Below are 25,139 nucleotides of genomic sequence, written 5' to 3' on the forward strand. Positions count from 1 at the left end.
ATAGGGGTTGTGGAGGGTTATGGCTATGGTCTTGATGTTTTTCGTGTTTTTAAGAGGAGTTGGAGTAGCTTGTTATTTAGTATTTTAGTGTTAGGTTTTTAGTAGGTTGATTTTTTGTTAATCTATATTTTTGTGGCTCTAGTTTTTTTGGTTGCCAATATATTTTCTGGGAATTCGTCAGTTATCTGTTTTCTGGTTGGTGGTGGTTGTCCAGTGGTATGTGCATTGTTGGGTGGTTTATGTCTCTTGTTTTGGTGATCTGCTGGGCTTGATCGTGTGTTGTTGCTAGGAGGAGGCGATAGTTGTGTCAAATTATTAGAAGGTGTGTGGCTGATCGAGGTTTTCCTGTGAGGGAGATCTCTACTGGTAGGACGGAGCTAGAAAATGATGCGGTGGCAATGTTTTGTGTGGGTAAGGTAGAGGGCGATGTTTTTCTCTGCTTCGAAGTGTGGTGATTCAAGTTTAGGTGATTGAGCTCTCGGGCTAGCTTTGTTTTGGGAAATAAGGAGGTTGTCGGAGATGGTGCTCTGACATGTTGGTCCTCGCATGCTGCTCTTCTTGTGGGAATTTAGGAGTTTGGCGGGTGACTGCAAGCTCTTTTTCGAGCTTTAAGGCTACTTTTTTTTGTTTATGGTCAGCATGTTCTGTGGCTGATTTTAATATGGTTAATTCAAATGCTTCGCTCTGCCAGATGATCGTTAAAGCTTGTGTATTGGAGACATCTTGTATGTGGTTAATGGAATATGAGGTGGAAGGGTGGGATGTTGCCAAAGAAAATATCCAAGATGCACCCATTTTAAATTGTATTGGTCCTAATTCGCAGCTTGTGAATGCTAGTGGTGGGCTCCATGTGCTTAATGGTATAGTGGACGAGGAACTGGTTTGTGTGGATGAGGAACTGGGGTTTGTTTCGAAAGTGATAGTGTTGTAAAGTTTGGAGCAGATTGAGCTTTCAGATTTAAAATCTATTGTTATAGGCTTAGATCAATCTTGTTCGGGTGGTTGCCAACGACTATTTTTTGGTGCATCTCCATTAATTCGTTGCTCGTTGCGTCTGTCCCAGTTCGTATGCTTCTCCATGTCCCAGTGTTGGTTTTTCGTTTCATGTTCTGGGTGCTGTTGAGGTTTTCTTATATACTGGTTTGGGGATTACTGTAGGGCTGGGGTTTGGTGTGTAAGTTAATAGAGTTTATGTGTTCTATGTTCCTACCACCTCAACGTGCACTCTTTTTCTCTATTTAGGATTAGGGTGGTTTTTTAATGATTTCCTTGAGGTGGTGTTTTGTTCCTCTTAATACAAAATACCATCTTTCAAAAAAAATAACAATTTAACCTAAATTAGATAAATTTTGACCCGATCTGGCCTCATAAAATCGAGAGAATTTAAAGTTCAACTCCTAACCTAAGTCAACTCAACTATTTTTCTATTACAATAAATAATAGTTATGAACTACAGCTATTGGTTTATTTATCCGAGTATGTTCACCTCTAAGGAATGACTTGAGTTTTAAGAACAATCTATTTATAATATGTACAGGTTTGATGGTAACATGTTTATGCTAAGATGTGTGATTAGTCTTTAAAAAAATAATAACAGTAATTGTCTGAAGAAGGTCAAAATGCCATCCAAATCATAATTATATATTAGATTAATATTTACGATTTCCTTCTTCGTAATAAATTTATAGATCAGTGAAATATTTTTACTCGAAAATTACAAATATATTCATCTCTTTTAAAAAAAAATCATTGGCTCACCAATCTAGAAACGAATGAGGGCAATTGAGATATTTTTCATCTATATCTGTCATCATCATAGATAAAATAAAATAATTAAATACTAAAAAGAAAGAAATAAAAACGCAGAATCAATGTTGCAAAAGCAAGTTGGTAGATTCAACAAACATGAATTTTATATTATTTCAAATCACGAAGATTGATTAAGTTAAAATTTATCCAGTCTTTAAAAAGATAAAGAATGTTCGATTATTTAAAAATGTCGAGACCAGATCTTAAATAGTTATAACAACCTTTTCTCGATAAATTTAAATAACCGAACATTTCTTTTTCTTACATTCCCAAATATTAAAGTGAATAAATCAATTTCTTAGGTGGCACTGATGGGATACACTTCTATTTTAAAATCGTTAAAAATGGACCTCGAATGCGTTATAACAACCCACTTAAAACGATTTTAAATTAAAAGGGTAGTAGTGCCCTTAATCCCATTATGTAATAATGTCGAGTTATGCACGTGAGGCTATTATGCAAATCATACAAAAATGATGTCATGTAAAAATTAATTAAACCAATGTTATGATTAAAATATCATGCAATGGTATTTTAACACAGATAATTACATACATATTATATTACCACACATTATACCCAACATATATATATATTAATATGTAATGCACCAATATGACTAAAATGAAAAAACATAACAAGTTAAAATACAAATTCCAGAAAATAATCATTCATGTTAAAATAAGGATCAAATTATATATATTTAATATAAAAAAAATAAAGAAATCACTTGAATTTGTAAAAAGTTATGCAAAACGACATACTTATGTAAGAATTATATGTGCTTATTTAGTAATATGATTTATAATTTATATTTACAATGTAACATAGGATATATAAACAGTATATAGTACAATAATTAGAACATGTTTAATACCAATATATTCATGATATTTACAAACTGCCATGTAATATGAAAAATGATGAACATGAATTATACATTGCACTGACATATATCATAATGTTCCCACATGGTAAAGGAAAATTCAATACATATTATGGAAATACATACTCATAAGTTTAATAAAAATAGTAACCTGATACACTTAAAGCAACTACGTTTAAATATAAAAAAAAAATGTATAGATGTATTAAAATATTTAATATATGCTAAGAGAATAAACGTGTAATCCCTTCATAACAAACAAACCATGTTTAGTAATATATACACATATTGTAAAGTTGTAAATAATATTTAAAATGATAATATTATATAGATATACAAGGGACCACTCACCTAAACACAACTAAAAGATAAAGCCTGCAACATCTTCTCTCCAATTCTATGCGAGCAATACCACTCACCCACGCTAGGCTGAGACCTCACCTTCTTCACTCACAACCGCAAGACCGAACCTAGCTCCCCTCTCTTGTCTAAACCCTAAGCCAAACCCCAAAAGTGCAAAAGCAAACTCGAAGATCGCTCAAGAACCCCGACCTCTCAACTGCTATAGCCCGACGATCCTACTCATCACAAGGTAAATTAGATCTAAAACACTTACCCTTCTATTTTATTTTATATTTGCTTTGATCTAATCCTCTCGACTGAAAGCTATTCGAATCTCACACAACCGGTCCTCCACTCCGATGAGAATCGACGAACAAGGTAACCGAAACACTCTAACCTATTAACTCTTTGCTCTTGATAAAAATGATTGCATGATGTTATTTATGGAAATCCATACTTTTGTTCATTTAGTTCGTTTCAAAACCAAAAGCATACCCACACATCACACCAAAAGGAAAATGAGTACGAAAATCACCTTCATCACTTGCTATTGCTTTCGGAAAATACAAGGAATGATCCTTATTACACACTGTTTTTGTGGGCTTCAGAATACCCTGGTTACAAATGATTTCTCTTTTTTCGATCGATTTCCTCCCCTTGATGCTTTTCGGTTTGCTCTCCTTTTGATCCGTATTTCCTGTTTTTTCTTTGATGTCCCCTGTTCGAATGGTTGTTGATGAAGCCCCTGTGTTGATAATTATAATAATAATAATTATTATAATATAATATTTATATCCCAAACAAAAACGGCTGTCTACCATCTAAAAGAATTGACTGATTACCAAACTAACATCACTTGTAACAAAAACATTTACATTAAAAAAGTAAAGGAATAATTCTTGTTTTAATCCCTAAACTATACTAAAATTTGAGATTTAACCCTTTTTATTTTAATTTGGCACATTTTTTAACAACGTTTCATTTTTTTTGGCATTGTCAAGGTTTTTAACCGTCCCCATGCGTAACAAACTCTTAAATTCAATTTGAATTCTTGTTTCAATTGTGAACCTCTAAAATTATCCTTTTTCAAAAGAAATATTTAAATTTCTTTTAAAATGGTGATTTGATGATTATTCAATCATAACTAGTTCAACATGATTGATGATGACTTCACGAGCATGATTTTAAAGATCAAATATTTTCAAATCTAGAAAACAATATCAATGGGATAATAGCTTTAGGATGAAATAGGAATGTTAAAAAGTTTAGATATTAATTTAAAATAAGAGCCATTTTTATGGGACATGTAGTGTAATTAACTCAATTTAATTTATTATTTTTTTAAATTGGGTCTAGTGAAATGAAATTCGAGTCGAGAAGTTTATTGATAGACAAAATCGTCTAGTAGGTTCTAACATAATAGCTAGGAATGATAATTTAACTCGAATCCGACAAATTTTGATCCGACTCAATCTTATAAGATTGAGATATTTTGAAATTCGAGTTCGAGATAGATTTGTATGAGGTCGGATTGGATTTAGGGTAAAAATATTTGATTTGACAGTTTATCGAGATGGACAAAATCATCGAGTGTGATCCAACATACAAGATAGGAATAACAATTTCTTCTAAACCCAATGAATTTGACCCAATCCCATCTTATAAGATTAAGATGTTTGAAAATTCAAAATTAAGTCAAATTTTATGAAATATGAGGTTGAATTAAGTTGAGGTTTAAAAATTTAAGATTTTGAGTTCAATATGCACACACGAGGTTTCAAAACGATTATTAGACCTAAAATTTTAACCCCTGACATGTGTTAAACTAAACTACTTTCCTAAAATTTATTTATAGTACATACATGTCACATGTGTGATAGTAACATGTTTATGTTAAGATGTACGACTTGTATTAAAATAATAGCAGTAATTTTCTGAAAAACGTCAAAATGATCATTCAAATCATAATTATTAGAGGTATTAAAAATATCCGATTTGAATCATCTTATCTATTCACATATCGATCATGTATAAAATTATCGGGTATTTTAAAGGTAAATACATGATTTTATTGCCCGAGTGACAACCCGTTATTTATGATGGGTTTCCGAGTTAGGTCTGGAATGCAAAATTACCTTTAGTCGGATACCCGACGACCCGATTTCTCTTTATTATTTATTACTAATTTTGTTTTAAATTAACAAAGAAAATTTGAGCAGATATTATTTTATAATCACCTTATATAATAATAATAGTAATGTTATTGTTGCATGACATTTGTGATAATCTTAATGTTGTTTCTTAAGTTTAAATGTGTTCCAAATATGACTCGACGTTTAGTTAAATATTTGCGTATTTACAAATTAATGAAATCTTACGCTCTGTATTTACGAGTTCATTCTTTGTAATAAATTTACAAATCAATGGAATCTTCTTATTCGAAAAATATGAATATATTCATCTTATTGTTCTTAAAATTCATTGGTTCACCATTCTAGAGACCAAATGAAGCAAGTGAGATATTTTCTTCTCTCTCTCTCATTATCACAAAAAATAAATAATTAAATAATAAAAAGAAAGAAATAAAAACACAGAATCAATGTTGCAAAAGCAAGTTGGTAGATAGTTCAACAAACCAGAAAAACCAACCAAGGCTTTGTACTTTATAATTGGTATATTTAAGTCATATTTGTCTTAATCTTTTTATATTATAATTTATTTTCTTTTATATTATGTTATTACATTATATCATATTCTATAGGATCGTTCGACATCCAACTAATCATATCAGAGTTTGATATAATTTATAAGTAAGGAATAAGTGACACGTTAAGCTAACAAAATGCCGATTTTCTCACCGATTTTCTCACCAAACACTTAGAAAATCTCATGGTTTCCACTTCCCGATAGCTATAAAAGGCTCATTAGCTCATACAATTGCATAAACAACCAATTCTCTGAAGCATTTCTTATTGTCATCTCGCATCTGTTTGCCCTCAAACATGGCTTGCAATCGTTTTCCTTTCTTTGCACTACTCCTCACTTTGTTATTGATGAGCAGCGAAACTATCTCACTTGGTGCCCGACGTCTCTTAGAAGAGTCCGTGCCAGAAAGACCCGAGCTTCCCAAACCAGAGTTGTAACAACCCGAGAGAAAAAAAATCATTAAATCAGTGTAATTTGGTGACTAATTAAAAAGTTTGCAAAACTTGTAGTCCATTTTAGAAGTAAAGAAATTCAGGGACCAATCTCCCAATTTTGCCAAAGAGTGTCGGCAGCTTATAATCATAAATATGTGCAATGTGTTTTCTGGTATGAAACCAGAAAACACATTGCAAAACTTTACTCTCCCACACCCTTCCTTCAAGCTCAATTCCCCGTCCGAGCTCCAATCGTAAAATTAAAACCACCGTCATGTTCATCTTCGACCTGTGATCAAAACCCAGTAAACAAATTATAGCGAAGCGCTGCCAAACGACGTGAATTTCGATTCAAAGTCTCGATGTTTTTTAGCACCACCGCCGAGAAACCTTAAATTCATCTCCGATCGTTGATCGGTTTTCGACACCTCCCGCACCATCGTGTTCCTGTTGTCGTTCCGAGTCCGATAGTGTCGTCCTTGTCTCCGTAGGCGGCGGCGCGTGTGGGAGGTGGAGCGGTCAAAGATTCGGCAGAGTTGGAATCGAGCTCTCCACCGTTCAAACATTTGAACCGAGGTTGGTAAGTGACTCAAAATCGCTTAAAAGAATTTTTAGAATTTTTTTCATGAATTATTGGAGACTGGACGACACCTCACGCGCCCCCACGCATCGCCTTTGCGCGTGGGGAGCTTCGAACTGGTTGATTTCATGTTGACCGGTCTGACCCTACCCGTTGACCGACCCTTCCCGTGACCCGACCCAGTGACATTCTGAGATTTTTTGAAAATGTGACATTCTGGGAAATATTTGAAAAAATGTGACATTCTGGGAAATATTTTAAAAAGGTGACATTCTGGGAAATATTTTTGAAAAGGTGATATTCTAGGAAATATTTTAAAAAATGTGACATTCTGAGAATTATTTTGAAAAAGGTGACATTTTGGAAATTTTCGAATGTGAACTATTGAACCCTTTGACCATAACTTTGACAAGCTTTAAACGACCTTTGATTTTGTTCGAGTATACATATTTTGACATTTTTCGACGTGTCGAATCCGTTTCCGAAGTCCGTTTCGCCAAATTCGAACCCGAAGGCCTCCAAATCATCAGTCAAACCTATTGACTTTGATTTTAACCAAGAATTTGAATTTTCGAAAAAGTCATACTTTATGTTTTTCGACGTCCTGATTCCGATTCCGCAATCCGTTTGGTCAAATTCAGACTTGAAATCCTCCAAATTAATAGTCAAACCCGGAAAATGCTTATATACTTAAGAATTTTAGATTTGATCAATTAAGTAAGACTTGGGGTTAATAAAATTATTGTTTGAAGGTACAAGAGACTCTCCGGATCGTTCGACAGCTCGACCCAGCTCTTCTAGATCAATTAAACCACGAGTTCCAGTATTCACCCGTAAATCTTATAATTTCAGAAATTGATTATGTTACCCTCTAGTAATGTAGTGTTATTATGAATTAGGTTCGAAAACTGTAGCAGAGCGTGGCGAGGCCAGTACTCAGTAGATCTACAGTTTGATCCTATTATCGAGGTGTGTTCCCTAAGTACTATTTAATTGTTTTATCTGTTTTGATATATGGTACATTGAAAGCTATGATTTATTGTTTATTGATGGTTTATGGACAATGACTGATATATGACTATTGGTTTTCATTAATATATGATAACGATGTTTACTGATTTATGGAAATTATGCTTACTACATAAATAGTATTTTTGAAATACTGATTTTGGGTTGGATTGAATTACGGAGGTATAGCTCTCATCAAGCTGGTAAACCTTACGGACTTAATGGACTCTTGGGTAGGCTCACGAGCCCCAAGATGCTCTATTAGGTTGGCCCTCTTTGCTTTGTGGTTAGAGTAAGCCCTACGGACCTAAGGATACATGCCCAAAAGCTTATCCTTAGGTAGGCTTCCTTTTTGTTGTGTGCTTAAGGTAGCCCTACGGATGCAATTCTGGGGAACTGCGGTTGGTGTACAGGAGAAGGGATTTAAACTATGAGTTTCAAAAGTTAAACTTCATTATGATTTATGATGATTTATTGAACTATACTCGGTTATTGTACTACTATGATTTTATTGTACTATTAGGACACACTGAGCCTAGCTCACTTTTTGAAAATATTTTTCCCCTTTCAGATAATGTTGGTTAGATACCCCAGATCGAGCACTTGGAGAATCAACATATATCTTGAAGTACATCTATTTGTAATGCTTTTATATTTCAAGTTGACTTTATTTGGTAGCATGGGCCTTTATTTGAAGTATTTGTTTCAGAAATGAATATTATTCCGTTATTGATAATTGGTTTATAGTGATTCAAATTCTATGACATGTTTTAAAAATTAAATTTTTAACTATTTAGTTTTATATTCATGAGTTAGGTTTTATCGTAATTTATATATCCGTTTATAAATGTATTTATAATGTGATTTTACATTGAACGAATAAGGGTTTCGGAAAATGTCTTTAAAATCATGGATGTGATCCGCTAGACTTAGTCGAAACGTATAGGCTGGGTCTAGGGGGTTACATTTAATTGGTATCAGAGCTTTTGGTTTTTAAACCTCGGACTGTGTATGAGTCCAAATTGAAAATACGGTTTGAAATATTTTACAAAACCTATTGTTAAGGCCATGTCTCAAAGTTTTTACGATTTTAATTGTGTTTGAGACTCCAAGTGCTTATCTAACCCTAAGTTTTACCTTCTGTAGTAAACTAGAGATCTACCAAAATGAGTGCTAGACGTGGACATCGAACTAGCCGTGGACGAGGTCGAATGACTAGATTTGCGAACCCAATCGATGAGATTCGAGTAGATCCCACCTCCGACAGGTGATCCTGCTCCTACGACCCGGACGAATTTGCCTCATATGCTGCTACTGGCATGACTACCCGATCATAGGAGCGACCGATATTGAGTCTGAGTCTACCGAAGTTGCTTTGGATGAGAATTTTGGTAGACAATTTCTGCAGTTGATATAGGGAGCGGTAAGAGCTGTTGGTGTTGTATCCGAGATTCCTATTTCGCAGACTCTAATTGTCAATGGAGTCAGAACTTTTGGGGGACAGATTGGTGGAGCTCCTACTGAAGCTGAAGATTGGCTCCAGGATACTGAGAGACGCATGGATCAGTTGGGTTTGGACCCAACTAAGAGATATCTGGGTACAGTTGCGATGTTAGATGGCAATGCCACACCTGGTGGGAGTCAGTGGTCAGTAGTGTTTCGGCTAATCGTTGACCTGGGGTTTCTTTAAGGAGCGCTTTCGGAGCCGTTTTCTGGGAGAGCGATATTTAGCTCAGAGATGACAACTGTTCCAAGACCTGGTTCAGGGAGATATGACCGTTTCTGAGTATGAGATCGAGTTCTTGAAGTTGCTAAAGTATGGAGTCAGTATGGTACCTACCGAGAGAGATCGTTGTCGTAAATTTGCCCTTGGACTCATACGAGCTGCATAGGCAGGTTGTGACCCATCAGGATGAGATTTTTTATGTGCTGGTAGGCAGAGCGAAGGATGCTGAGGAGGTAGAGACCTTGGCTCCAGCAAGAGACGTGTGATCGAGAGCGGCTGGGAGATTTTCTGGCCAAACGAGTTCTCCGTACGTCCTGGAAAGAACTCGTACTTCGGGTCCTTTGAGAAGCAATACCAGTTCTAGGCCTGCACCATATTCACCCTCAGTTGTCAGTCGAGGTGGTTCTTCATTGTGGCCTCATAGACCCTTTGTGAGTATTGTGGTAAACGACACACAGGAGAGTGTCGTAGAAAATGGGAGTATGCTATCAGTGTGGATCCAGTGATCATTTCGGAGGAATTGTCCACAGTTAGCTTCGTCAGAGCGGACCGCTACCCAGACTCCTGTGCGTTCTCAGACTTCAGTACAGACCACAACTAGAGGTCGTAATCAGGGAAAGCCTTATGGATCAGCATTCAGAGTCGATAGTAGAGCTCGACCCAGCAGAGTCGAGAGCTGCAGTTTTAGAGGCTAGACAACTAGCTTTGATTTATGCCACCAGACGTCGGGATGATAGAGATGAGCCTGAGGTTATTGCAGGTACATTTACTATTTATTCTATTCCATACTTTGCATTACTGGATAATGGTTCGACACACTCTATATATCGAGTTCAGTATCTCGAAACCTTCATATTCCGATTGAAAACACTGATAATACGGTTACGGTTACGAGTCTAGTAGGACAGTCAGTGTTAGTGAATAAAGTACTTCGGCGTTATCCACTGGAGGTTCAGGGAGAAATTTTTCTCGCTGATCTTATGGAACTCCTTTAGAGGAGTTCGATCTAATTCTTGGGATGGATTGGTTAATAAACACAAGGTAAATTTGGATTGCGAATACAAGCGTGCTACTCTGAAGACTTCAGATGGTCGGACTATTGTGTTAATTGGTGAACGGCGTGGCTATCTCCAATATTGTTTCAACTATGGAAATGATCATATGATCATGAAGGGGTATGAGACTTTCAATGCCTGTATTTTGAACACTAAAGGTTCCTTGTCCACGATCGAGGAGATTCGTACAGTTAGCGAGTTTTCTGATGTTTTTTCGGAGGAGTTGCCTGGGTACCTCCTAATAGAGAGGTAGAGTTCGAGATTGAAACTTATCCGGGAACTTCACCTATTTCTATGGCACCTTATCGCATGGCTCCAAAGGACTTAAGGAGTTGAAGGTCCAATTGCAAGAATTATTCGATCGAGGATTTATTCGGCATAGTACCTCACCTGGGGAGCTCCAGTTTTGTTTGTGAAAAAGAAGGATGGGCGCTAAGGCTATGACTATCGGAAGTTGAACAAGATGACGGTCAAATAAGTACCCATTACCCAGGATTGATGACTTATTTGATCAGTTACGAGGAGCTACTGTATTCTCTAAGATTGATCTTCGTTCGGGGTATTATCAATTGAAAATTAAGGGGTCCGATGTTGAAAAAACAGCCATTCGCACTAGATATGGTCATTATGAATTCTTAGTAATGCCTTTTGGTTTGACGAACGCTCCACAGCTTTTATGGATTTGATGAATGTGTGTTCCGATCATATTTGGATCAATTTGTGGTTGTCTTTATTGATGATATTCTGGTATTCTCGGACGGAAGCAGAGCATGACAAGCATTTGAAGATTGTTCTGCGGACATTGAGAGAGCATCGACTATATGCCAAACTAAGCAAGTGTGAGTTTTGGCTTCAAGAAGTGTCGTTTTTTGGGCACATTATTTCTGCTCGAGGTATTCAGGTCGATCCAAGCAAGATCGAAGCTATTGTGAATTGGAAACAACCCAAGAATGTCTTTGAGATCCGTAGTTTTTTGGGCTTGGCTGGATATATCGACGTTTTGTCGAGGGCTTCTCGATCATTGATGCTCCTTTGACAAAGCTGTTAAGGAAGAACGTGCCGTTTGATTGGGGTGAGGCACAACAGGAGAGCTTTGAGAAATTAAAGGCGGTTTTGACTCAAGCACCAGTGTTCATTCAACCAGAGTCCGGGAAGGATTTTTCAGTGTATAGTGATGCTTCACATTCAGGACTTGGATGTGTTCTAATGCAGGAAAGTAAGGTGGTGGCTTATGCGTCCAGTTAACTGCGACCGCATGAGTATAATTATCCTACTCATGATTTGGAGTTAGCAGCAATGATTTTTGCCTTGAAGATTTGGAGACACTATATTATGGAGAGAAGTGTTACATTTTCACTGATCATAAGAGCTTAAAGTATCTTCTGGCCCAGAAGGAGCTTAATTTGAGACAACGACGCTGGCTAGAGCTTCTAAAGGATTATGATTGTGTGATTGATTATCACCCTGGTAAAGCTAACATTGTGGCGGATACTTTGAGTCGAAAGGCGGTATCGAAATTGAGGTCTTTAATGGCTAGGATGAATTTATATGACAATGGCACTTTGTTAGCAGAATTACAAGTTAAGCCGACTTTGGTTGATGAAATTAAAGTTAAGCAGCCCCTTGATAGCTCCTTGATATCCATCTTTGAGCAAGTAGAGCAGGGGACAAATGAAGTTTTGCTTTAAGGGTCAATATTATGTGCCTGATGATGCTGAGTTGAGGCAGGATTATTCTTAATGAGGCTAATAGTCAATATGCTATGCACCCCGGTGGAGATAAGATGTACCGGAATTTGAGGGAGTGGTATCATTGGGTCGGCATGAAGAAGGACATCTCGAATTTTGTGGCTAGGTGTTTGACTTGTCAGCAAGTTAAAGCAGAGCATCAACATCCATAAGGATTGTTACAACCTATTAAGATTCCTGAAGGAAATGGGAGCGTATTACTATAGATTTTGTTACCGAATTACCTATGACTCATTCGAAAAAGATTCAGTGTGGGTGATTGTGGACAGACTTACAAAGTCAGCTCACTTCATTCCTGTGCGGGTAAATTATACTTTGGACAAGCTGGCGAGATTGTATATTTCGGAGATTGTTAGATTGCATGGTGTTCCATTGTCTATTATTTCTGATCGAGATCCGAGATTTACTTCGAGATTTTGGAAGGCGCTACATACAGCTTTGGGAACAAGATTGGATTATAGTACATCATTCATCCACAAACTGATGGCCAATTGGAGAGGGTGATTCAGATTCTGGAGGATATGTTGAGGGGTTGCGTAATTGATTTTCATGGTAGCTGGGAGAACTTTTTGTCGTTGGCTGAATTTGCTTACAATAACAGTTATCAGACCAGCATTCGTATGGCACCCTACGAAGCACTCTATGGGCGTAAATGTCGCACTCCGATATATTGGACTGAGTTGCGTGACCGGAAGACTTTGGGACCTGAGTTAATACGCAAGACGGAGGACACAGACAAATTGATTCGTGACCGTCTGAAAGAGGCATTTGATAGACAAAAGTCTTATGCAGATCAAAGGAGGAAGATATTCAGTTTGAAGTTGGAGATCAGGTCTTTTAAAAGTATCACCCTGGAAGAGAAAGTATTGAGATTCGGGCGTAAGGGTAAATTGAGCCAAGATTTATTGGACCATTTCGTATTTTGAAGAGGATAGGACATGTTGCATATCAGCTTGAGTTGCCTCCTGAGCTCAATCGTATTCATGATGTCTTTCATGTATCAATGTTGAGGCGATACCGTCCAGATCCGGGTCACATCATTCAGATTGAAGAGGTAGAGCTAAGACATGATTTGTCATATGAGGAGGAGCCATTCAGATCTTGGAAAGTGATGAGCGAGTTCTTCGAAATAGACGTATCCCGATGGTAAAGTTCAATGGAGTAACCGAAGCCCTCTGAAGCTACTTGGGAGACAATAAAGTCAATGGAGGCTCAGTTTCCTCAACTATTCTCATAAGGTAAATTTCAAGGACGAAATTTCTTGTAGATGGGGGAATTGTAACAACTCGAGAGAAAAAAAATCATTAAATCGGTGTAATTGGTGAAATTTGGTGACTAATTAAAAAGTTTGCAAAACTTGTAGTCCATTTAGAAGTAAAAGAAATTCAGGGACCAATCCCCAATTTTACCAAAGAGTGTCGGCAGCTTATAAACATAAATATGTGCAATGTGTTTTCTGGTTTCTACCAGAAACAATTGCAAAACTTTACTATCCCGCACCCTTCCTTCAAGCTCAATTCCGACGACATCGAGCTCCAATCGTAAAATTAAAACCACCGTCATGTTCATCTTCGACCCGTGATCAAAACCCAGTAAACCAATTATAGCGTAGCGCTGCCAAACGACGTGAATTTCGAGTCAAAGTCTCGATGTTTTTTTAGCACCACCGCCGAGAAAACCTTAAATTCATCTCCGATCGTTGATCGGTTTTCGACACTCCCGCACCATCGGGTTCCTGTTGTCGTTCCGAGTCCGACGGTGTTGTCCTTGTCTCCATAGGCGGCGACGCGTGTGGGAAGTGGAGCGGTCAAAGATTCGGCCGAGTTGGAATCGAGCTCTCCACCGTTCAAAAATTTGAACCGAGGTTGGTAAGTGACTCAAAATCGCTTAAAAGAATTTTTAGAATTTTTTATGAATTATTGGAGACCGGACAACGCCTCACGCGCCCCACGCACTGCCCTGCGCGTGGGGGAGCTTCGAACTGGTTGATTTCATGTTGACCGGCTTGACCGGTTTAACCGGTCTGACCCTACCCGTTGACCGACCCGACCCAGTGACATTTGGGAATTTTTGTGAAAAATGTGACATTTGGGAAATATTTTAAAAAATGTGACATTCTAGAAAATATTTTGAAAAAGGTGACATTCTAGGAAATATTTTGAAAAAAGGTGACATTTTGAGAATTATTTTGAAAAAAGTTGACATTTTGGAAATTTTCGAATGTGGACTATTGAACCCCTTTGACCATAACTTTGACCAGCTTTAAAAACGACCATTAAACGACCTTTGATTTTGTTCGAGTATACCTATTCTGACATTTTTCGACGTGCCAAATCCGTTTTCGAAGTCGTTTTACCAAATTCGAAACTCGAAGGCCTCTAAATCATCAGTCAAACCCATTGTCTTTGATTTTGACTAAGAATTTGAATTTTTGAAAAGTCATACTTTATGTTTTTCGATGTCCTGATTCCGATTCCGCAATCCGTTTGGTCAAATTCAGACTTGAAATCCTCCAAATTAATAGTCAAACACGGAAAATGCTTATATACTTAAGAATTTTAGCTTGATCAATTAAGTAAGACTTGGGGTTAATAAATTATTATTGTTTGAAGGTACAAGAGACTCTCCGGATCGTTCGACAACTCGACCCAGCTCTTCTAGATCAGTTAAACCACGAGTGCCAGTATTCACCCGTAAAACCCGTAAATCTTTAATTTCATAAATTGATTATGTTACCCTCTAGTAATGTAGTGTTATTATGAATTAGGTTCGAAAACTGTAGCAGAGCGTGGCGAGGCCAGTACTCAGTAGATCTACAGTTTGATCCTATTATCGAGCTGTGTTCCCTAAGTACTATTTAATTGTTTATCTGTTTTGAAATATGGTACATTGAAAGCTATGATTTATTGTTTATTGATGGTTTATGGACAATGACTGATATATGACTATTGGTTTTCATTAATATATGATAACGATGTTTACTGATTTATGGAAATTATGCTTACTGCATAAATAGTATTTTGAAATACTGATTTTGGGTTGGATTGAATTACGGAGGTATAGCTCTCATCAAGCTGGTAAACCTTACGGACTTAATGGACTCTTGGGTAGGCTCATGAGCCCCAAGATGCTCTATTAGGTTGGCCCTCTTTGCTTTGTGCTTAGAGTAAGCCCTACGGACCTAAGGATACATGCCCAAAAGCTTATCCTTAGGTAGGCTTCCTTTTTGTTGTGTGCTTAAGGTAGCCCTACAGACGCAGTTCTGGGAACTGTGGTTGGTGTACAGGAGAAGGGATTTAAACTATGAGTTTCAAAAGTTAAAATTCATTATGATTTTATGATGATTTACTGAACTATTACTCGGTTATTGTACCTACTATGATTTTATTGTACTATTGGGACACACTGAGCCTAGCTCACTTTCGAAAATGTTTTTTCCCTTTCAGATACTGTTGGTTAGATACCCCAGATCGAGCACTTGGAGAATCAACATATATCTTGAAGTACATCTATTTGTAATGCTTTTATATTTCAAGTTGACTTTATTTGGTAGCATGGGCCTTTATTTGAAGTATTTGTTTCAGAAATGAATATTATTCCGCTATTGATAATTGGTTTATAGTGATCCAAATTCTACGACATGTTTTACAAATTAAATTTTTAACTATTTAGTTTTATATTCATGAGTTAGGTTTTATCGTAATTTATTATATCCTTTTATAAATGTATTTATAATGTGATTTTACATTGATCGAATAAGGGTTTCGGAAAATGTCTTTAAAAATCATGGATGTGATCCGCTAGACTTAGTTGAAACGCATAGGCTGGGTCTAGGGGGTTACAGGAGTTACCGCAAATACCGTCCTTCCCAAAGGTTGAACTTCAAAAACCTGAAGTACCAGAAATTCTGAAACATGGATTACCTAAAATACCTGAGTTAACTAAGCCCGAATTGCCTAATATTCCCGAGTTACCAAAGTGATAACCGTCGTTTTACTATCAAAATAATTCCGGCTTCTTAATTAAATAGAAAGGAAAAGGTAATATAAAGAAGCATGATCGATCCACAGAGACTATGGTTTTTTTAATTTAGTAAAATTGTTTCTTGATTTTTAGGAAAAGATAGAATTCCAAGAAAAGTTGAAAATGTATAATAAAATAAATAATATAAAAAAAGTAAAAATAATAAAATAATAAATATTAATAGTAATAAATATAAGAGGGGGATTTTTAAAAATTGTTTTTAAAATAAAAGATAAGAATTAAATAAAAGAAAATAATTAAATAAACAAATTAAATAGATTGATATAAACAAAAACTTATTGTGAAAGCAGCCTCAGACTTCAGCTTTGTCTCAAATTCCTCGGATCAACGAATCAAATTTTTACTTCAGGATTCACGTCGGCTTACAAAGACAATTCTTTGCTACCAACTCAGATTGTGTCGTTTCAACAATAACTGATTTTGATCTTAGTTCCTCTAAGCAAACAACTTTGCTAAATGTGTTCTCAGGAAGTCGAATATGCTTCAATAAGCAAATCCTTCTTCAAACGTTAACCATAACAATATCCGGACCAATGTCGAAATCGTTTTGATATGAAAAGTAAGCTCAGAAAACAGAGAGAGAAATCCGAAGCGATTTAAGTACCATACAATTCTCACATTTGGAATTGAGCCTTCGCTTCAGTCTTCGGCTTGAAAGAAAATTAGCTAAGCATGACCAAAGTTATACTTAGCATAATTGAAAAGTATGCGAAAAATAGAGAGAAAACTAGAGTGAAAAAGAAGATTTTATTCTCAGATGAGAGAGATATGTTTCTAGGCTTACCCTTAGAGGGCATTTATAGCCTTCAAATTCCTAAAAACAAACTAAAACATCTTAAATCCTAATTAAAACACTTAAAACAATTTAAACTAAAATACCTAAAAATAATATTCTAAATCCTAATTAAAATACTAAAATCTATTTAAACTAAAATACACATATGAAATAATGTTTAAAATATTATCCTAAACTTGAGTTTAATTCAAATCCGAATTCCAGCCAGCTTTGATTCCGAAAATAAAAACTGCATAATTATGTCCTTTTGTGCAATTTCCAGAATCTGATGTCCTGCATAGAAAATGAATCAAAACGAACAATTAAGCCACAAAAACCAATAATTAAGGAGTAATTTAAAAGCAAAATATTAACTAAATTAATCACTTATCACAAAGCCTGAATTGCCTAAAGTTCTTGAGTTTCCAACAGTGCCAGAGTTGTCAAAGCCCGAAGTTCCTAAAGTTCCCGAGTTACCAAAGCTTGAATTGCCTAAGGTTCCTGAGTTTCTAGTAGTGTCAAGAGTTACAAAAACCTAAACTTCTGAAGGTTCCTGGGTTGACTAAGATGCAGAAATCTGAAGAAGTCGAAGTTCCTGAGTTACCGAAGTCAGAATTGCCCAAAGCTCATGTGTTACCAAAAGTTCTTGAATTACCAAAATCAAAATTCCCTAAAGTTTCTGATGCGACCAAAGCTCCTGAATTACCAAATGTTCCCAAGTTACCATAACCAGAATTACCAAAAGTTCCTGAATTACCAAAACCAGAGTTACCAAAAATTTCTGAGTTACCAAAGCCAAAATTACCTAAATTCCTGAGATACCAAAACTAGAATTACCCAAAACTCCTGAATTACCAAACATGAAATACCCGAAGTTCCAAAACTATCCAAACCATAATTACCCAAATTATTAATTACTCAACCCTCAAAGTCATGAGAATATCTTAGTTTCTTAAACATTAAGCATATGGTTTCTAGATATTCTTCTTATAGGAGAATGTTTGATTATTATATTTTAGTTCATTTCATGAGTGATGTGTTATCGTCTATGTATTCTAATGTATAGTTTCTAAATAAATTATAGTTTTATACAAAGTTTGATTTCTCTATCTAGTACGTTCGATTCTGTCCAACTAAAGAGCATTTTAGTATGATGCGGATATCGGCAATTCATGTAATATATATATATATATATTATATATATATATATATATATAGGTATTATTCTCGTTTTAGTCCTTCTACTATTCTAAAATTTATGATTTAACCCTTATATTTTAATTTTACAAGATTGATTTTCTACTTTTTATAATTTATTAGTAAGTGCAAGTGATAACCCTATTAATTGTTTAAGTTCAATTAATGATGTGAATTTTACTGCTATAACTTTCTTACAATATAAGTAGCTTGAACAATTTTCTAAAAAAAAAAATTCCAAATCAACACTTTAATAACAATAATTAAAAGTGTTATTAATTTGGATTTAAAAATAACATTATAAATATGAGGATCAAATTATATTAAGTTCAAGTAAAAAAAATTAAATCTCAAAAGTAAGACTAAATATCTAAAAATAACTGTAACCACTAACTTGGGTCTACTGACGATAAATTTATAGTGTGATTTTTTTATTAACTTTGGATAAGGTAATATATGTTTAAAGATAACTCTCAACTACTTGACATTGAAAGCTTATACCTTAGAATTCATGATGGTCAAAATCGAAACCTCAATGAATAACAACAATTCTTTTACCACCGAGGTCGTTTGGTTTATGCTAATTGTATGGATTTAGATATTTATTTATAATTGATTATTTTTCATGCAGATACTACTATCACTCGGATTCAAATACCTTAATTTTTTTTACTCTGATCCTACTAAAATATTTTCTTTTAATGTTTCAATTGGTTGTTCTAAATTTCCTTCTAAATATTCGGATACAATTTCTATAATACTGACATCTTTATATATATTTTTAATTAATTACTAATTTTATCAAATTAAAAAGATTTATATTTGAATCGTATTGGATATGGAATTTTACCTTAAATATTGAATTGAATACTTTTTTTAAACTCTAATCAAATGAAAAATATAATACTCAAATCATATTCAAATCAATTAAAAAAACTTTTAAAAGTGTTGTTTAAAAGTATTGTTTAAAATTTAACTATTTGGATTATTGTTAAAAGTGGATTTAAAAAGATAAAATGTCAATTGTAAATATTACATTGTAAATTAAAAATATAAAATTTAAATTAGATTTACCTTATTAATACTATGATATAAAATATATCAATTTAAACTATAATAAAAATATTATTAAAAATATTTTAAGCTAACTCAATAATAATATTTTTATAAATGAAATATTTGTTGAGAAATTATCAATACCTTTTAACATGTGGATATAAAATTATTACGAAATAATAATTTAAATACTTGTTTTTGTCAAAAAAGAATATTACAAAAAATATATTAGTGCTTGCAAATTAAAGTGGATTTATTAAACTAGAAGATATGATATTTCTCATTCATTTCATTTCATAATGAAATAGAGTGTTTAATTTTTTTCAATTCAACCACAATCACTCATTTAAAATTTAAAATAACATATAATTTATTGTGACCTAAACCCCAGCTACTTTCTTCTTATTCTTCCCTTTTCCCTTTTTTTCTTTACGAGTTGTGTCAATTTTGTTGATCAATCTAATTTTTTTCTTCTTTAATTTTGTTTAACCGACGACGACACTGATTTTGATGTTGCTTACTGTCCGTCGGTTATCTTTTTTCTTTGTTTTTTTTGTTTTTTAATAACAATAACTGTCTTTGTGACATGTTCTCTGCCTTTGTTACATGTTTATCTCTGTCTTTGTGGCACATTTTTCTTTACCTTTTGATAGATTACGGTTTTTTGCCGTTATTTTCATTTTTTTTTCAAGGTTGGATTGACTTCGACATGATTGACCAAGATGCTTATTTATCATGATGATCTTCCCGGCTTTGGACACTTTGATTGATTTGGATACATGTTTTGCTTCCATGAATAGTTTTTTCATGTCGCTTGACTCTGATTTGCAATTTTTCAATGGCCTTCAGTAGCTTTATCCCCTTTTGTGGTTCATTTGCTAATGCAGTCAGATTTGTTCGTATTTTTATTTTTTTTGAGATTTTTGGTTAGGTTTTTTAACCTTTTCCTTATTTGGTCCTTGTGTGATCTAGGTGGCTAGTTTTTGTGTCAATGGTTATAGGAAAATATCATAATTATATTTTTCTGTTTACGTTTATATTATACTTGAAAATCTTCATTGTAATTCTGGATATTTCTGTTTTTAATAAAACTAGTGACTTATATCATTTTTTTAAAATAATATAATTTAAATGATATATTTATCCTTTTAACCATTCAATATATAGATTGTAAATAAATTAAAAAGAAATTATTATTATATATGAAATATATCAATTAAAATTATAATAAAAATAAATAAGAATATATTTTACAATAATTCATTATTATATTTTAATATATAAACCATGAATTTTATTTATTTTTAAGTAATTAAAATAAATTATTAAGTAATAAATTATATTTTTTAAGAACGTAAGTATTAAATTATTAAATAAAATGTAAATGAATAATTCAGTGGAACTCATGTATTAGTAAGGGTAAATTTATAATTTATTTTCAAACGCAATGTTAAAAATGAAAAAGCTAGAAATCCTAGCTTTTGCGGTTAGTTTGAAACCACTATTTCTACTATAATTGTTTTTCCATTTTGTTACTTGTTTGGCATTAATTTTAGTTAAAAGAAGAAACGGAGCCATATTCGAAAAACTACAAATATATAAACTTTATTTACTTAAAATTCATTGGCTCGCCATTCTATAAACCGATTAGGGCAAGTAAGAATTTTTCTTCTGTCTCAAATCATCACTAAAAAAATAATGAATAAAAAGGAAATACCTAGCAGGTTGGAATATAGTTCAACAAAAGCATGTTGGAAGATAAATAGACAAACCAAAAATACCAAATAAGGCTTCTGGTTGGCAATGTTGTACTTTATATTTGGTAATTTTGGGTCATCATATTAGGGTTTTGATGTAACATTTAAATAAGGAATACGTGGCAAGTTGAGCTAAAAAATGCAGATTTTCAGACCAGACACTTGGAAATCTAATTGTTTTCCACTTCCCAATACCTATAAAGGCTAATTAGCTCATGCAATTGCGTAAACAACCAATTCTCTAAAGCATTTCTTATTCTCATCTCGCTTCTGTTTTCCCTCAACCATGGTTTCCCATCGTTTCCCTTTCTTTGCACTACTCCTCACTTTGTCATTGATGAGCAGCGACACCATCTCGGTTAGTGCCAGACATCTGAAGTGTCCGAGCCTAAAGAATCTAAGCTTCCTAAATCGGAGTTGCCGCAGACACTGTCCTTCCCAAAGGTTGAACTTCCAAAACCAGAGTTACCAGAAATTCTAAAGTCTGAAATACCTAAGTTACCTAATCCTGAATTACCAAAAATTCCAGAGTTGCCAAAGCTTATATTATCTAAGGTTCCTAAGTTTCCAACGTTATCAAAGCCTGAATTGCCTAAGGTTATTGAATTTCCAATAGTGCCAGAGTTGCCAAAGCCTGAACTTCCTAATGTTTCTGATTTGAATAAGTTACAAAAATCTAAAGAAGTCGAAGTTCCATAGACATCGAATGTAAAATTGCCTAGCATTCTTGAAATGCCCAAAGCTCCTGAGTTACCAAAAGTTTTCGAGCTACCGAAACCATAATTGCCTAAAATTCCTGAGGTGACCAAAATTCCTGAATTACCAAATTTTCCCAAGTAGAGCCGTCTCGAACATGTTTGGGGTCCTGAGCGAAAACTTAAAAATAGGCCCTTATATAAGAAAAGTATATTCTATTACTTTAAACAATTAATTTAATATCATAGAAAAATGATTAAACTTTTTTTAACATTAGGTTCATTGTTTTGTTAAGAAAACACCTTGAATACAACAAAGAGAATAAAAATCGAATGTGAGCATGAATTATAATATGGACCTTGATTTTGAATAATAAATTAAAAAATATAGAATAAATACTATCGTTATATTCATATTGGAGAAGTCTAAGAGATAAAGAATATTTGGTAAATTGAAAAATAAGTTTTGTAAAAAAAGAGACAAATATAATTAGATTTAGTTCAAAATTAAGTGAACTAACAAAAGGGATATAGAAAAGGATGAGAAATGGAGAATTTTATGAAATTTTATTAAAAAAATTAGAGACATTGATTATAAAAGTAGACATTGAGGTCGAAAAAAACTAGGGGCCTCAAATATAAATGTATAATTGAGATTGAAAAACTTAGGGCCTCAATTATAAAGGTAGAAAGTGAGATTGAAAAAAATTAAGAGCTTAAATTATAAAATTTTAAAAAAAGTGAGATTAAAAAATTAGGGTCCTCAATTATAAAGGTAGAAATTGAGATTGAAAAAACTTAAGGGCCTCAATTGTAAAGTTAAAAAAGCGGGATTAAAAAATTATGGCCCTCAATTGTAAAGTTAAAAAGCGGGATTAAAAAATTATGGCCCTCAATTATAAAGTTAGAAAAGGTAGAAAGTGAGATTGAAAAAACTTAAGGGCCTCAATTATAAAGTTAAAAAAAAATGAGATTAAAAAATTAGGGGCCTCAATTAAAAAAGGGGATTGAAAAATTAGAGACTTCAATTATAAAGATAAAAAGTGAGATTGAAAAAAAAAAAGAATATCAAGATAAAAAATAAGATTTAAAAATTCGGAGTCTAATTATAAAGATGACAAAATGGGACCCCTAATTACAAAGATGAAAAACTAGGGCCCTAAGCAATCACTCGGGCACTCCTGGTAATAGTCGGCTCTATTCCCAAGTTACTAATGCCATAATTGCCTAAAGTTCCTGAGATATTGAAACCAATATTAACCAAAGTTCCTGAATTGCCTAAGGTTCCCGATTTCCAACACTGTCAGAGTTGTCAAAGCCTGAACTACCTAAAGTTACAGAATTGTCAAAGCTCGAATTGCCTAAGATTCCTGAGTTTCCAACAGTGCCATAGTTGTCAAAGCATGAACTTCCTAAGGTTCTTGAATTGACTAAGTTGGAAAAATCCGAAGAAACCGAAGTTCAAAAGTTACCGAAATCAGAATTGCCTAAAGTTCCTGAGATGCCCAAAGCTCCTGAGTTATCAAAAGTTCCTGAATTACCAAAGCTAGAATTGCCTAAAGTTCTCTAGGTGACCAAAGCTCCTAAATTACCAAATGTTCCTGAGGTGCCAAAATCATAATTTCCTAAAATTCCTGAATTTTCAAAAACAAAATTACAAAAGTTCCTGAGTTACTAAAGGAAAAAATACCGAAAATTCATGAGATATCAAAATTAGAATTACCTAAAACTCCTAAATTACCAAAAGTCGAATTAGCAAAATTTCAAAATTATCAAAACTTGAATTACCGGAAATTATATAACCATCCAAACCATAATTACCCAAAACAACTTTTTTTTCTTAAACATTAAACATATGGTTTATAGGTATTCTTTTTATAGAAGAATACTTGATTAGTATAATTCAATTTATTTCATGAGTCATGTGTTATTGTCTATATATTATAATGTTTACTTTTCTAAATAAATTTATAGTTATATACAAAGTGTAGATTTCTGTATTTAGTATGTTCGATTCTGTTCAACTTAAGAGCATTTTGGCAAATCATCTAAAAGAATCGACAGAAATTTAAAGATAAGAATTAAGAAAGACGAATAAATGGCATCTGTACGAACCATAAGTGCTAGGTATGTTTTGTGCACAGGGAAAGTAATTCTGAAGCACACCAGTTGGCTCAAAAAGGAGTTCGAGGCGGCAATCCGTTCTTATGGATGAAAGCTTGAGGATAGTTATTGGGCTTTATCTTTGTGCAAGTGTACAGTAGAGCTGCTGCTTGTCCTCCATTCTCTCGCTGAATATCACTACAGAACGGCTTAGGAGCGGATGGTTCGTTGAAATGTGTATGTATGGACTGCCGGTGGTTGCGAGGATTGCTTTTGATTGTTCTGTGTGCAGATAATAATGAAGATGGGATTTTCTGGTGGTGTTATAGTTATGGCTGACCTTTTGGAAAAACCTCTATCCCTCTAAGCTGTTTCTCTGGTGATGCGATCTCTGCTTGCTCATTGTGCAGTGCTCGTGTTTGGGTTTCATCTAAGTTTGAGGTTCGGTGTTCCCTTGGTGTTTTCATATTTTGATGTGCTTATCAACATGTTGCAATCGTACTTTGGATAAGTAGAGTCTGAACGTTTGATGTTCAGAATTGTATTGGTGTTCAATACTTAAGTACGTGTTTCCTGTTGATGCTTTTCCATGGAATAGTTATGTGCACTACGCGGATTGCATGAGTTGTAGAAAGTTCGCTTTGTGGTTTGCAGCAGACTGAGATTACTTAAAAATTGTGAGAATGAGCTATGGCAGTGCATTACCCCTTCATGTTTAAGCGGGCATTTGGTTGAAAGTTGTGGTCTACTTCCTGATGCAGTTGGCATTGTATGGTAAGTTCCCAAGGGCTGTTGGACTTTGTATTCGTTGTCTTAGTGTTGGACTTTGTTTTAGTCTTGGTTTCAGTTAAAACATCGATGATTCCAATATTGATATGACACTCTTTTTCTTCCGTTTAAGATTAGGGAGGTTTTTTTAACGAGGTTCATATCTATTGTCCTGACTTATACGCGTGCGGTTAATAAAATCATTCAAAATAATTTAAAAAAAGGTATAACTCTAGTTTTAGTCCCTCTACTATGCTAAAATTGTATATTTACCCCTCTTTGTTATAATTTGACAATATTTAATTTTGTACTTTTTATAATATTATTAGTAAGTCCAAATCGATAACCCAATTAATTATTGAAGTTGAATTAATGATGTGAATTTTATTACTATAACTTTCTTACAATATAGGTAGCTTGAATAATTTTCTATCAATGAAAATCCACATC

At 34.2% G+C, this 25,139-nt stretch overlaps 1 protein-coding gene across 1 annotated transcript; it reads left to right on the forward strand.

The window, feature by feature from the left end:
• The first annotated feature begins 21,409 nt into the window (after positions 1-21,409).
• LOC120142855 (protein PELPK1-like) lies at positions 21,410-21,822 on the forward strand. Its single transcript, XM_039157339.1, has 2 exons — positions 21,410-21,481; positions 21,550-21,822. The coding sequence occupies exons 1-2, from the start codon at positions 21,410-21,412 to the stop codon at positions 21,820-21,822; spliced, it is 345 nt and encodes a 114-aa protein (XP_039013270.1).
• The last annotated feature ends 3,317 nt before the right edge of the window (positions 21,823-25,139 follow it).

This window comes from Hibiscus syriacus, unplaced genomic scaffold (genome assembly GCF_006381635.1).
Source record: "Hibiscus syriacus cultivar Baekdansim isolate YM2019G1 unplaced genomic scaffold, ASM638163v2 tig00110831_pilon, whole genome shotgun sequence".
NCBI classification, from domain to species: Eukaryota; Viridiplantae; Streptophyta; class Magnoliopsida; order Malvales; family Malvaceae; genus Hibiscus; species Hibiscus syriacus.